Source organism: Sceloporus occidentalis, unplaced genomic scaffold (genome assembly GCF_023333645.1).
Source record: "Sceloporus occidentalis isolate IW3139 unplaced genomic scaffold, rSceOcc1.0.p SCAF_208, whole genome shotgun sequence".
NCBI lineage: Eukaryota > Metazoa > Chordata > Lepidosauria > Squamata > Phrynosomatidae > Sceloporus > Sceloporus occidentalis.
The window spans coordinates 86,435-100,155 of record NW_028317188.1 but is presented as its reverse complement, the minus strand read 5'-3'; the positions used below and the strand labels follow the sequence as shown (position 1 = coordinate 100,155).

The window sequence follows — 13,721 nt, the reverse complement described above, 5'->3', positions numbered from 1 at the left end:
CACAGGGATTGTCGTGCTTGGAATCTGTGCTGAAGGACACTCCAGCTGTCATATGCGCTTTAATACATACAGCTGTAGGGTCCATTATCATTTTGTGTGGTCCCTTTTGCAGATGCATGGGGGGAGGGGGTGGATTCTGCTAAAATCCCTCCATATGCACTTTAATGCCCCCCCCCCAGCTAGTTACCGCAGAGGAGATTTAATAATATGTGGGCTAGAGCTGATCATATGTAATTAAAGAGCTTATAGTTTGCGGCAGCGCTGTGTCGAGGCTTCCGCATCTGTTACATCACGGTGATGGCAATATATTTGTATCCTCTTCTGGAAATCCTAGATGCCCCTTCTTCTGCCCCCACCCGGCACTGGAGCAACATCCCTTTCATTACGATGCCCCTAATTCGCTCGCATGGAAAGCCGTTTGCTCACCGCAGCGAACTGAAGCATGCCAAGCGCATCGTTGTGAAGCTTGGGAGTGCCGTGGTCACTCGTGGAGATGAGTGTGGACTGGCCCTCGGACGGTTGGCATCTATTGTAGAGCAGGTGAGTAAAGCTAATGTAACAGTCTGTATTATAATTAGTCGGTGAAACTAAGGAGAATATTAAGATAAATTCGATTTAAACGTAAAGGATTTGTCACTTTTAAAATTCTGCTTTTTACAGTTTAGTATTTTGTGGTAGTGTTAGCATTAAAGTCGCCATTCTGCTTACACATCTTGTTGTTCGTTACAGTTTCCTGGACGTTAAGCCAATAACAGCCGATCTGCCGGTTTTTTTTTTTGTTGTTTTTTTTTTAACTTTCCCTTAATCGTGTAAAATCAAAGTTTTAATAACCCATTTCATTTCTTATCCATAATGATTACATTTTTACCCAACTAAATATTTCTAGGAAGGTTTTCAGCATTAACTGTTATCAGAAATGATATTTCTAATACTGAATTTAGTTATAAAAAAAACAACTTAGCACGGCACAAGGAACCGCCTTTTTTTTTAAAAGTTTAATTTTGCCCCCAAGGTTTCAGTGCTACAGAACCAGGGCCGCGAGATGATGATTGTCACCAGCGGAGCTGTGGCTTTTGGAAAACAGCGTCTCAGACATGAAATTCTTTTATCTCAGAGTGTGAGGCAAGCTTTACATTCTGGCCAGAACCAGCTGAAAGATATGGTATGTGCCAGCTGAAAGATATGGTATGTGCCAGCTGAAAGATATGGTATGTGCCAGCTGAAAGATATGGTATGTGCCAGCTGAAAGATATGGTATGTGCCAGCTGAAAGATATGGTATGTGCCAGCTGAAAGATATGGTATGTACCAGCTGAAAGATATGGTATGTACCATTGTGTCTAAAGACCGGCTGCGGTCAACAGGTAGTTTGCATGGGCTTTAAGTTCACAATTTATGGCAGCTCAGCCACCTGTATACCAATACTTTTGTTCCACTTTTTATTTTCAGCAAGTTCCAGTTTTGGAGGCACGAGCCTGTGCGGCTGCTGGCCAGAGTGGACTTATGGCTCTGTACGAAGCCATGTTTACACAGTACAGTATCTGTGCTGCCCAGGTAAGACCTGTTAGAATAGAACGCCACACATACACTGATAAAAAGGCCTAGAAATTCCATGCGGTCATTGAGTTCAAAAAGTTCATGTAAGGACTGTGCTTGCAGACCTTACCCTTTCTGGAATGCAGCCTGAAACTAAGGGCTGGGTTTATTGTACTTCAGATGCTGCAGACGGATTTATCTGCTATGCAGGGTATTTCATGTTTCTTTTGCCATCCTGTCCGTCTGAGTTCACCTTAATGGACCTCGCCGGCCAAGTTATAGATGGTGGCGTGCCCTTCCTGGACAACCCGTACAGGAACTGAGCCGTTAAGTAATTCTGGAACCCATCGCTAGCAGAATGCAGTTTATAACGCTGAGCTTCACTTGTCATTCTGTTTCAGATCTTAGTAACAAACCTGGATTTCCATGATGAGCAGAAGAGAAGAAACTTAAACGGCACCTTGCATGAGCTCTTGCGCATGAACATCGTTCCCATCATTAACACCAATGATGCCGTTGTTCCACCTCCTGAGCCGAACAGCGATCTGCAGGGGGTAAATGTGGGTGAAGTATTCCCGTGGGATTTGACCGCATGCCGTGTAGTAGTGCGTGTCTGTGTCTGTACTGCTGCTGCTGAGAAGAACGTGATGTATCTGTCTGGTGGTCATCGCTTAGCTTTTGCATGGCTTCACTTATTGATGCTGAAATAGTGCATGACTGGTTTGATGGTAAGGAGAGCAGAGTTTGTGGGGTTGCATTAATTGTTCTATTTTATCTCTTTTGCAAAAACACTTTCGCTATTGGTCGTTCGACTTTAAGGTCTTCCATAGGAGTGTTCCTTCTGTCGCCATATTTCTGCTGCTTCTATCTCATCAAGTTGAGCTTAGCAGGCCGCGATCCTTTCCTTTCAACATCTTTTGCGCGTTTACTATTTATATGAGTATTTTCCTCTGTCGGTAGCGTAATGTGGGGCTTGTAGCTGACCCCTGTCTCCTTTCTTTTTTCCATAGGTTATTAGTATCAAGGACAATGACAGCCTGGCTGCTCGGTTGGCCGTCGAGATGAAAGCAGACCTAATAATAGTATTGTCTGATGTGGAAGGTTTGACATTGCTAGCTGCGTTTTAAAAAGCCACTTGATGCTGTTTTTTATAGAGCTTTCTGTGTATTCCATTTTAGATGGAATATTGAAAAACAAAGATTCTAATCGTATTTTACCCTTAACTAAAACAGATTTATATTTTTTATGTAAATGATTTGCAATGAAGATCTCCAAGTAACCGATATTTCCATCCAAATACTCTAGTCTGACACTTATTCAGCACATACCTCAAAAGCCAATTACCTTTATTTTTTGTGCTGTTTTATAAGGTATGTTTTGTGCCCCTAGGTCTTTTTGACAGTCCCCCTGGGTCAGATGACGCCAAACTTATAGACATTTTCTATCCTGGGGATCAACAATCTGTAACGTTTGGGACTAAATCCAGAGTTGGAATGGGAGGCATGGAGGCAAAGGTTTGTTCATCAAAAAGTATCGATCCTTTTCTGATCTGCCACGTTTTCTTCCCTGTTAAGTTATATAATTGGTCAGCAGCAGATTGGGAATTGCTGGTTGCGGCTGGATATGTCTGGCCACGTGCTTCATGAGCATAAAAATATATCGTGTGCAGCCGCGCATTTCGTGCCGCCGCCGGCACCTGGACTTAGTGCCAGGACAACCTCAAAATCTCCAGTCCAGTACCGCAGGACCACCTATGCTGGGATGGAGTAAGCAGCGGAGAGCTTACTAGCTAATGCTAGTATTTTTACCTCCTGCAACTCATCTCTGCTTCCATAAAGATGTTTTATTTACGTCAAGCATATCTAAAACTATTTTACTGATAAAATAACATAATTGACATGGACCAGAACCAAGTAAGGTTTGAGTAAGGAAACTAATTGGTAAACTGGATGGGTCAAAGGGCTCTAATCAGTTGGTTTCTGTGCTTTGTACATGTGTAGAAAAGGCACCTGATCTTGTAAGATGTTTACAGTTCTTATTTTTTTATTTTTTGGGGGGGTTATACCCCTGCTGTTTGATATTTATTGGTCCTACACATCTTACTTTTTTTCATTTGGAAAAATCAACATGTGTAGGTCCACATGGTTACAACAAAATAGTTAACCTAGATTAGATTTAGGTTAACTATTTCTGTTTTGATAAGTTCTTTCTCCAACTGCGCAGGTGAAAGCTGCTCTGTGGGCTCTTCAAGGCGGAACGTCTGTCGTCATTGCGAACGGGACTCACCCCAAGATATCGGGACATGTGATTACAGACATTGTGGAGGGGAAGAAAGTAGGCACGTTATTCTCCGAAGTGAAACCTGCCGGTAAGATCTTGGGATTGGAGTTTTTTTTTCCTCCAGTTACATTCAAATTTAATATGCTGTAAAATACTTTTTATAATGCCATACGTACATTATTGTTTTTATCCAAGTTGTCTCTGAATCTCTCTCTCTCTTTCTAAGTCTAACAATGTTTGCTATTGTTGGAATTTGATTTTCTGTCATGTTGTTTAGGTCCCACTGTGGAACAACAGGCTGAAATGGCCCGATCTGGTGGCAGGAACCTTGCGGCATTGCAGCCGGAGCAGGTAAATAAAAAAAGATATTGTAATTGCTGAAGACAAACTATATTATGCATTTTTACTAGTGGGATCAACACCCAGGATCTTGTCCCCAATCACTCTCTTGTACACATCAATCTTAAGCGCACCTAATGAGTGAAGTTCTGCTCAGCTGGATAAAAGGTATCGGTGAGGCGTACGTTGTTTGCCCGTATAGGGATCTGCACGTATTTTTAAAAATTGTAAACAGCGTGACCCTGGTTGAGCTTGGCCCCTTTTTGTTTCCAATGCGGTATGACATTTTAATGCAAACAATTTATTGCTTTTTCTTTCAGCTGTTAAAATATGGTAATTAAAGTACATATTTAAGCAACATTACGGTTCACATTTTCCAGAATTTACCAGCACTTAAGCATCTCTATACACATTTTTACTTGAGCTGAACCCAGGATGCAACGTAATTTCCGATAGTAGGTGTTTCATTAGATGTGCGCTACAAATGTCTAGTGTACATGACAGAAAGCTTGAACTGCTGTTATAGCTCATAATAAAAAAAAAAATAGAATGAATGGTGACATAAAACATATAATCTCCCTAAATACAGAGAGCCGAGATCATATTCCACCTTGCTGATTTGCTGACGGATCATAGAGATGAGATTCTTTCTGCTAACAAGAAGGATATGGAAGAAGCAGAGGAAAAGGGTACGCAAAGTGCTCTATTTAAAATAAACAATAAACACTTAAAAGGCATCTCCCACCTTTTGTTGTAGTGTTCCTACTGTGTGCTTGATGCAGATAGCAGGAATACTTCCTTGCGTTAAGTCCAGTGTTCGCAACTATTGAGTGTTGCCTTTCCTAGCCAGACTTTGGACACTAAGGCAGCACTAGACTGAGCCGATCTCAGAAGTGCCACATTTGAAATATTGTCTCTTTTGAAGGCTCATCTTGCTACTTTTGTGACAATATCTGGCTTTGACATTGTTTACCGCGTAAATATTTACATGATTACGTTGCACACCGTGTCCTGCTGCGCATGTTCTGAAGTTTCCAGGTCGTGAGAATTGGCTTCACAGAGCATGATGGGTAGGTGGGTATATTCGTGAAATATAGAAATAAATGATGAAGTTACTATTCATGAGGTTTCTTTGCGATGCAACTACAGAACAATATATATGTGTGATAGGAATTCTCATTTAAAAACATAGAATCCTATATTTCTGGTGAAGAAGCTTAATTTTGACTTTAAAACTCATTTTAGGAAGGTTGGCTTCTCCGCTGTTGAAACGTTTAAGCCTGTCAACGGCAAAGTTGAACAGCCTGGCCATCGGGCTACGGCAGATCGCTGCCTCTTCCCAGGACAGCGTAGGACGTGTCATCCGTAGAACGAGAGTTGCCAAAGATTTGGAGCTGGAGCAGGTGACCGTCCCAATCGGGGTCCTGCTGGTTATTTTCGAGTCTCGACCAGATTGCCTACCGCAGGTAAGGGAGTGTTAATGTAGCCTAGCTTTGCTTGTAGCCTTAGATATATTAAAAATTGATTGGGGGGGGGGGGTCTCCATATTTTCCCAAGTTGTGTAAGTTGACAATGAGTTGTCCTTTCCTGTTTTGTGTTCCGCGGCAGGTTTCAGCTCTGGCTATTGCAAGTGGGAACGGCCTGCTGCTGAAAGGAGGAAAAGAGGCTGCTAATAGTAACCAGACCCTGTACCGCCTGACTCAGGAAGCCCTGGCCCTTCATGGCGTTAAGGATGCAGTGCAGCTTGTGGGTACTCCTAGTCATTAGCATGTTCACCTGCACCCTAAACAGATTGTTGTCAAGGTCTGAAACCTGGATTGGGTTATTACGTAGGAAATGATTTGCATGCTGGGATTGTGAAGTTTCATTTGATCCATCTGCCCATACAAGATAGAAGTAGGAACTTGCTTTAGCTCTACAGCTGATACAACATAACTTCCTGGCTTAGCCACAGCTGGTGCTTGCTTAGCAGTGTCGCTGCGTGTTTAAATATTGCAGAGTGTAGTTTTGTTTTTTTTTTTTGAAAAATACCTGTTCGGACTTTTATTTGCATGTTTTCTAACAGTCTTGGTTTTCGGCACTGTCCCATATTCCAGGGTAGCTACCGAAACACCTGTCCCAGAATGCACACCTGAAATGCTGGGTCAATGTACTATGTGGCGTCGTCTGAGCTTTCTGAGCCATAGAGTTCTCTTGTTTAGTTAAAACGCTCTTCAGAGTGAAGTTTAAAATTAAGGAAGAGGAAAGATCGTGATTGTGGCCAAGTCAAAACCCCAATGAGAGCCACTGAAGACACAGCTCTGTGATTGCTTGCTCTTGGCCTGGATCAAACTCTGTAAAGCACAGCAAAGTTTACAAAGGTCCAAATGGCTTCAAAGTGATTTGTTGTAAAATATATCGTTACAGGTAAACACGAGAGAAGAAGTTGAGGATTTGTGCCGTCTTAATAAGCTAATTGACCTTATCATTCCACGAGGCTCATCACAGCTGGTCAGGGACATCCAGAAAGCAGCCAAAGGCATTCCGGTGATGGGACACAGTGAAGGGATATGCCACGTGTATGTGGACAGTGAAGCCAGCGTGGAGAAGGTTACAAGGATTGGTAAGATATGATTAGGTGGATAACTATAGCTTTGTTTGAACCTGAGCACATTCTGATATCCCTGAGCCCATCAGATGTTTACCAGACTGACTTTATTTTAGAACATTTTGCGATAGAATTCTTAACATGTCAGATTATATGAATCTTACCTACAAGGCTGTTCAGTGACAGGTTTTCACATGTATGTGTAACTTTGGGCCTCTTATCTCCCGACTGTAGGAAACTGGTTATAACTAAAGGAGTTCTAATGTGTGCAACTATTTCAATTCTAGTTTTACAATAATGCTTTACCCACCACATTAATTTAAAAGATTTCCATTAAGCATTCACTATGCTGGTTCATGATTCAGATTTATCTTAACTCTGGTATTTCCCGTTACATGATGTGACAAATGTAAATTGTGTGTCTAAAGAGCAACATGAGCAATGTATACACCCCTTAACTGATGTCATTTCTTTTTCTTTGGATATAATGTAGTACGAGATTCGAAGTGTGAATACCCAGCAGCTTGCAACGCATTGGAAACTTTGCTGATCCATAGAGATGTGTTGAGGACACCTTTGTTTGATCAGATCATCGATATGCTAAGAGTTGAGCAGGTGCCCGCAGTGTTTCGTTGTTTAATGTAGTAAAAGGAAATTGCTGAGTCTACATCTGTTTAATCAACACCTTGTATAGATAAGTGATAAGTGCATTTGTGCTTAGGTGAAAATCCACGCGGGTCCCAAGTTTGCCTCCTATTTGACCTTTAGCCCATCAGAGGTGAAGTCCTTGCGCACAGAATATGGAGACCTGGAGTGTTGCATTGAAGTGGTGGACAGTGTCCAAGATGCCATAGAACATATTCACAAGTATGGAAGCTCTCATACAGAAGCAATCATCACAGAGAATGGTGAGACTTCCCTCCGTCAAAGCCATTCTTTTTTAGGATGTACATTTTTTATTATTATAAATGCTTGTTGGCTTTTTTTTTTTCTTCATGTGATACACAGGCTCATAGTGTGATTCAGATGAACAGAGTTTCATGGTCAATATTTTATAAAGCTTGAAGTGGGCTTTGGAGATCTTTGGCAGAAAATTCTGGCTTAATGCCCTTGGATTACTATTGTGTATTAAATGTGATTCTATTCTCGTTTAGTGGAATTCATTGTTTGTATGTTTTTCATTCTCTAGAAAAAACAGCAGAATATTTTCTTCAGCATGTTGACAGCGCCTGCGTCTTCTGGAACTCCAGCACCCGCTTCTCCGACGGATACCGTTTTGGACTTGGTAAACATATTTCTGTAGAAAGTGTAATATAGGGCCTCAGAGCTGTATCTTTTCAATGTATTACTTGTTTTTGTTTAGTTCAGAGCTTTAATTTTTCTAGCATGAGTTTTTGTTGAGTTTGCCGGCTCCAGTGTACTGCTTTGGGGTTCTAGACTTACACACGTGGTCTTTATCATCCTAAAGGCTGGGATCCTCCATGTCGCTTCCCGCTGGAGGGTTTGGAAGCCCACACCCTCTTTCTCCATATATAATGTGCTTGTGTATATATAATATATTTAAATACTCTAGGTTTTTGAACAAACAAATCCTGATCCCTAATAGATGTGACTATCCTATTGAATGATGGTAAAATATAGAATGTTTACAGAATTGCCAAAGTATTGCTTCGAGAGAACTGCATGTTCATGTTTGACCGTGTAAGAAAAAAAGGCCATTCTTATATCTTGAGAAGAGATGCGTGTTCTTATCCCTCACGGGAAGTCCATATTGTAATAAGCCGCTTGCCTTACTCTTACAGGAGCCGAGGTTGGAATCAGCACCTCCAGGATCCATGCCCGAGGTCCTGTGGGCCTAGAGGGATTACTTACCACAAAGTGGTTATTGCGAGGTGAAAACCACGTGGTCTCTGACTTCTCTGAACAAGGAAGTATGAAATATCTCCACGAAAATATCCCCGTTCCCCAGAGACACATCAGCTAAAACAATTGGCCGAATTATAGTGATCAATCTAAAAATGTACCTCTTGTAGAACGCGAGTGGCAGGAATTGGCAGATTATATTTCTGGAATGTGGGCAGACATCTGCTGATTTCTTTCCGGAATTAAAGGGAGGGAGAAAAAAAAAAATAAGGTTACTGTACGTCTTAGAATCATGATATTAGTAATATGAATCTGGACACTTTTTGTAGAGGAACTCACTAAATGTGCAGTCGTACCCAGGGAATTTTTACTTAATGATTCATGGAGTAATTATTTCTGTGGAACCTGAATATGTATTTTTTTTTAATAAATTGGCACTTAATGTTTAATATAAAGTAAGGACTGTCTTTTGATATTGGGCAAACATTGCTGTAGGGAAAAAAAGAAACTTAATTGGCAGGACTTTTTTGTTCTGTTAAGATCTGGCTGTTATTTCTTCAGGTGCAGTCATTTTTACAATAAAATCAGAGGTGTTCAGCGCTTGTAAAAACTTTACAAATATTTTTTGGTGAACACATTCTCCATACTGGTGAGAATTACAAAGCCTTCCATGTTAAGGCCATGTTAAGGCCATTGTTTTACTGTACTACATGTATTCTCCCATCAGAACATCTGGAAATACCATTTCAGCATTTACACTTAAAATGTATTTTTGGTACTTTATGAATACCTCAATTTGTGCAGTGGAGGCTCCCCTTTAAAACAGGTAATGCCACAAAGTTATTGAATGTGTATTCCCGTTCAGTAAGTTTGTAAAGGACATTTACGGTGATACATTTTGCTTAAAAAAATAAAAAAAGGAATCATTAAAGCTTGTTTGTGTTTCAGCAACAGTACAAACCCTATGTGGGTAACAAACACTGATTTACACGTTAGCAATATTTTCATTTTTTTGTGTCAAGTTCTAGTATTTGGATAATGTAATGTTTCCTAATATTAGCAATTTGTATGCATACATGACTTTCCCTATAAGTAGTTGCAGCTGCCATGTTTCCATTTTTTTCTGCTGTCGGTGAAGCAATGTCTGCGTTCCCGTTCAATGTTTTTTACCATCATAGTAAAACTATACTCTGCTGTTTAAAATCCTAGTACGAGCATAATAAGGTCATCTATAATTCTGCTCCTACATAGATTTCATATCTCTGGAATCTACTTCCGCCAAACCTTCAGATTTCACCCTCCCTCCTAACGTTCAAGAAACATCTCAAAACTCACTTCTTCAGAGAAGCCGCACCGTCTTAACTGTCACTGATACAAACACCACACTACCTCTCGACCTCTGTTCCTTATGTTTGTCACCCCATTCCCTCAAGATTGTAAGCTTGCGAGCCAAGCTATCGCAACATAATGTATCGGTTTGTCTCAGTCTGTCAGTCCTAGTTTTGTCAGACCCCTTGAATATTATGTATTGTATGAATCGCTGCGTAAATTATTGGCGCTATATAAATAAAAGATAAGAACGAAAGGTATTTTGCTTCATTGCTGGTTATAATTAAACAAAAAGGCATTAGTGTTTCTTATAAGAAAGCGTTCCGTGTACCAGTACTTTCCTATTACACTGAATTACAAAGCAAGCGACAGAAGTGACAAAATTAATATTCATACATCTAAAAGATCTTGGCACAAGAGCATAGAAAGCAGCAGCGCATTCACCGCGTTTCACAGCGATACGGATGCTTTCGTTTTAGGAACGGGTGAGGGTTAAACTTTGCAATGGTGGTGAAAACACTACATCTTAAGCTATTTCTTATTTGGTCTTTGTACGAACACGTCGCTAGAGCTTCTTATACATTTTACTATGAAATCTCCCTGAAGCACCGATTACCGTACACATTATTTCTGTTTACATCGGCATATGGTGGTGAAACAGATTGTTTGGGAGCAGAAGCAAGCGACGCTTTGAAAATAGTGTTGTTACAGGTCAGATGTAGTCAGCGGCTCTCCGGGGAGAGTGATCATGTTTAATGTATATTATAAAGTGTATCATTTTTTAAACTACACGCTCCGGTCCATTCATTTGACGTGGTATCAGGTACACGGTATAATCAGTAGGGATCCAGCTACAGCGGCGTTAGATCAGTAGACTGCGATAATCTCCAAACCACATGAAGCGGTTCTCGGGAACCGGCTTCATATGAGCAGACCTCTCTCTATGGTTTTTGGGGAATCTCCTGCAGAAAGGTCGTTCTGTGTCCTGACGTCCTTTGTATGTATCCTGATACAGCGACGCACCATCCAGCGTGCTTGGGGCATTTGGTAATGTCTCGTGGCAGAAGAGGTTGAAGTTTTGGGAGGAATGTTGTGACTTTCCACTTTTTCTACGTCCGAGTCCCTAAAATTTCACATAAGAGCATTCAATAAATGTTGATCCTCCCTGTTAAGCCATCCGTGTTATCTAATGTTTTCACCTATCCACGAAGACATCCCCCCAAGATGAGTACTTACAGCATCAAAATACTCCACGCTGTGCAATGAGTACTTGTTGTCGTGTAATGAGAAGGGAAAGCCGCTGTGTACACCATTCTAGAAAAGAGAAAAAAAAACAAGTTCTGCAGATTAAATAGTCTTCATGTCTAACCTCTGGGATGTGAGAGTATTTATTATAAGTGTCGCCCATAAATTAAGCCATCTGAATATGTCAGGATGGCACGGGAAATGGCCAACAACTCTCAGCCATACATACTGAAACATGCTGCCTCTAGTAGTATACCAAGTTGCCATGCCCCATAAATGTGAGTATAAGTGGTGGCCATGTTTTGCAGTAAACTGTACTGCAGATTAAATCTTGCGTGATCTAAAATAAGTAGTGCAGGTATTCAGTACAACCATGTATGATGCATTCGCATGAATGCTAGTAAGATAAGCAAAAACCGATCCATTGCACCGCAATCAGAGGTTACTACAACACGGTTCACCGTTTAACTCTTCAACAGTTCCTCCTTTGATGAGGTCTTGAATTTCTTTTTGTGGGCTTTATATTCTGAGGTGCCACTAACTTAATGTGCAATATTAGTATAAAGCTAATTAACATGGCTAATGAGCAGGCCAGTGATTTCAGCGGATGAGAAAGGAAAGCATGTGCGATAGCGCAGAGGGTACCGTAATAGAGATGTGAAAGGAAATAATCTATGGAGTAACAGCATGGTTATGATACTAAAAGGAGAGAACGAAACAAAAGGATAAATTAAGATTACGGAGACAAGGTAGACAATGGGATACTTCTGCTTTACCTTGCGCTGGGTTTTGTAGATCTGGGGCAGCTTGAAATCGTTCCCGATGCCCGTTTTTGTTTGGTTCAGCATGGCCTGCGTGCTTGATACGGGCAGCTTTGTATCCACGCCGATATGTGGGAACTAAAACATTTCACAGAAACATTAAATTCACTCTATAAGCCAATACATATAAAAGAGCACAGATCTAACTGCATGTAGTCAGACCTGTGTTAGTTTTATGGCTTCTATGGACCTTTCCAACATCAAGATGACAGCCTTTTCTTTAAAGACTCCCATTTTACATCAGACTGATCGTCTCATACCCATGTGTTATTTGCCCCTTTTACTCCAACAGCATATTTCCCAAGCGTCCCTCTGTAGGAGAAACAGTCCCTCTATTTTTGCTGGATGTCCATGTATTCTAGGAGCTCATGATGCTTGCTGGGTATGAGTGTATCACGGTGTGTATAACATCAACAAGAACGTATTATAAATTAAACTAGAACTAAAATGAATTTTTCTTCCAAACGCCTTACATAAGCTCTAGATTGTAAGCTTGTGGGCTAATGCGTCGGTTTGTCTTTGTCCATTCTAGTTTTTTCAGACCCATTGACTGTAAGAAGAGCTGCGTAAATTGTTGGCGCTATAGAAAAGATAATAAACAGCTAACAATAGGTCACATATAAATTCCTAATAAAGTCACAAAGGTGACCTTCTCTTTGGCTATTATATTTAACCCTTTAACGTTGGTGATGCTGCATACTCATAGGCAAGTTAGATTCAATCAATCACTATAGTTCTAACACATGGATCAGTTAAGCAGAAAACATGCAAAGTTAACAAAAATACAGAAAGTAGATTTTTTTTCTTACCCAATTCCCATCCTTTTCAGTAGAAGGATTACACAATTGTCCTTTAGGCATTTTAAAAATACCAGAAGTACTAAAATAAATATATCTGCATCCACAGAATCAACTTAAACAAAGGGTTCCGCTATGTACAGATCTATACATTACATGCTATCACTATTAGGAATGTAAGTGTCCTCACTGTAATAATGGAGGGAGTGAGTGGAGCTCTCGACTGACTCTGTTGTTTACACGTTACCATAGGAACAGGTCTGAAACATCACTTCCGGCTTCAACACTGCAGCACGTGTATTCTGACAGTACCAGTCTTTGCAAGTGGAACCACAATTACACATTCCTATTAAATATGTGTAAATGTGTGTGTGTGTGTTTGTGTGTCTGGAGTCATGAGAATAACACTGGAACTTCTGGATCTAGATCTTGTTACTTGCTAAATCATATTATTAATCCTCATTAGGTCCCAAGACACAGAGACTGGTAGATGTTCTTCCAAGAGTTTCTGCAGCAGCAGAAGCAGTCAAATCCATGTGATAAGCATAGGAGAAAGATTCATACAAGGGCTGAGCCTAACACCAGTCATTGCTTTCTAAAAGCGGATTATATGAATACACACATGCAGGGGGTACACTGCCTATAGACGCCAGTACCTTATATACCCTTACACTGTCCCGACCACTGCACAAATGATTAAATATCACTGCCTTTAAAAATAACACCAAGTATTTTAATTTTCTACACTGCTACAGGATTAGAATTGGCAAATAATAATAATATAATAATACTAATAAATTAATATTTATAAACAATATAATAATACACGTATTATTATTACTAATAATAGATCAATATTATACTAAAACATGGCCTGACAGCATACTGTCTTCCCACGTAAAGAGGAACAACGAGAATGCCAGAC

At 40.5% G+C, this 13,721-nt stretch overlaps 1 protein-coding gene across 3 annotated transcripts; it reads left to right on the top strand.

The window, feature by feature from the left end:
* Positions 1-348: 348 nt before the first annotated feature.
* Positions 349-8,725, top strand: LOC149277614 (delta-1-pyrroline-5-carboxylate synthase). 3 transcript variants are annotated; one of them, XM_089502648.1, is made up of 16 exons: positions 349-540; positions 1,013-1,162; positions 1,449-1,553; positions 1,937-2,095; positions 2,546-2,636; positions 2,925-3,049; positions 3,759-3,903; positions 4,093-4,166; positions 4,744-4,843; positions 5,400-5,620; positions 5,763-5,900; positions 6,561-6,756; positions 7,235-7,356; positions 7,463-7,649; positions 7,931-8,026; positions 8,544-8,725. In XM_089502648.1, the coding sequence occupies exons 1-16, from the start codon at positions 388-390 to the stop codon at positions 8,723-8,725; spliced, it is 2,244 nt and encodes a 747-aa protein (XP_089358774.1). In that variant the 5' UTR covers positions 349-387. The 3 variants fall into 3 exon arrangements, with proteins under 3 accessions (XP_089358774.1, XP_089358775.1, XP_089358776.1); XM_089502649.1 differs by having other exon boundaries at positions 364-540; positions 1,937-2,089; XM_089502650.1 differs by lacking the exon at positions 1,449-1,553 and having other exon boundaries at positions 370-540.
* Positions 8,726-13,721: the final 4,996 nt, after the last annotated feature.

Bases quoted from the DNA above. Each gene is read 5' to 3' on its own strand.
- LOC149277614 (XM_089502648.1), top strand. From the start codon at position 388: ATGCCCCTAATTCGCTCGCATGGAAAGCCGTTTGCTCACCGCAGCGAA. The intron at 3,904-4,092 runs GTAAGATCTTGG...CATGTTGTTTAG, and splicing joins CTCCGAAGTGAAACCTGCCG to GTCCCACTGTGGAACAACAG. The intron at 6,757-7,234 runs GTAAGATATGAT...GATATAATGTAG, and splicing joins GGAGAAGGTTACAAGGATTG to TACGAGATTCGAAGTGTGAA.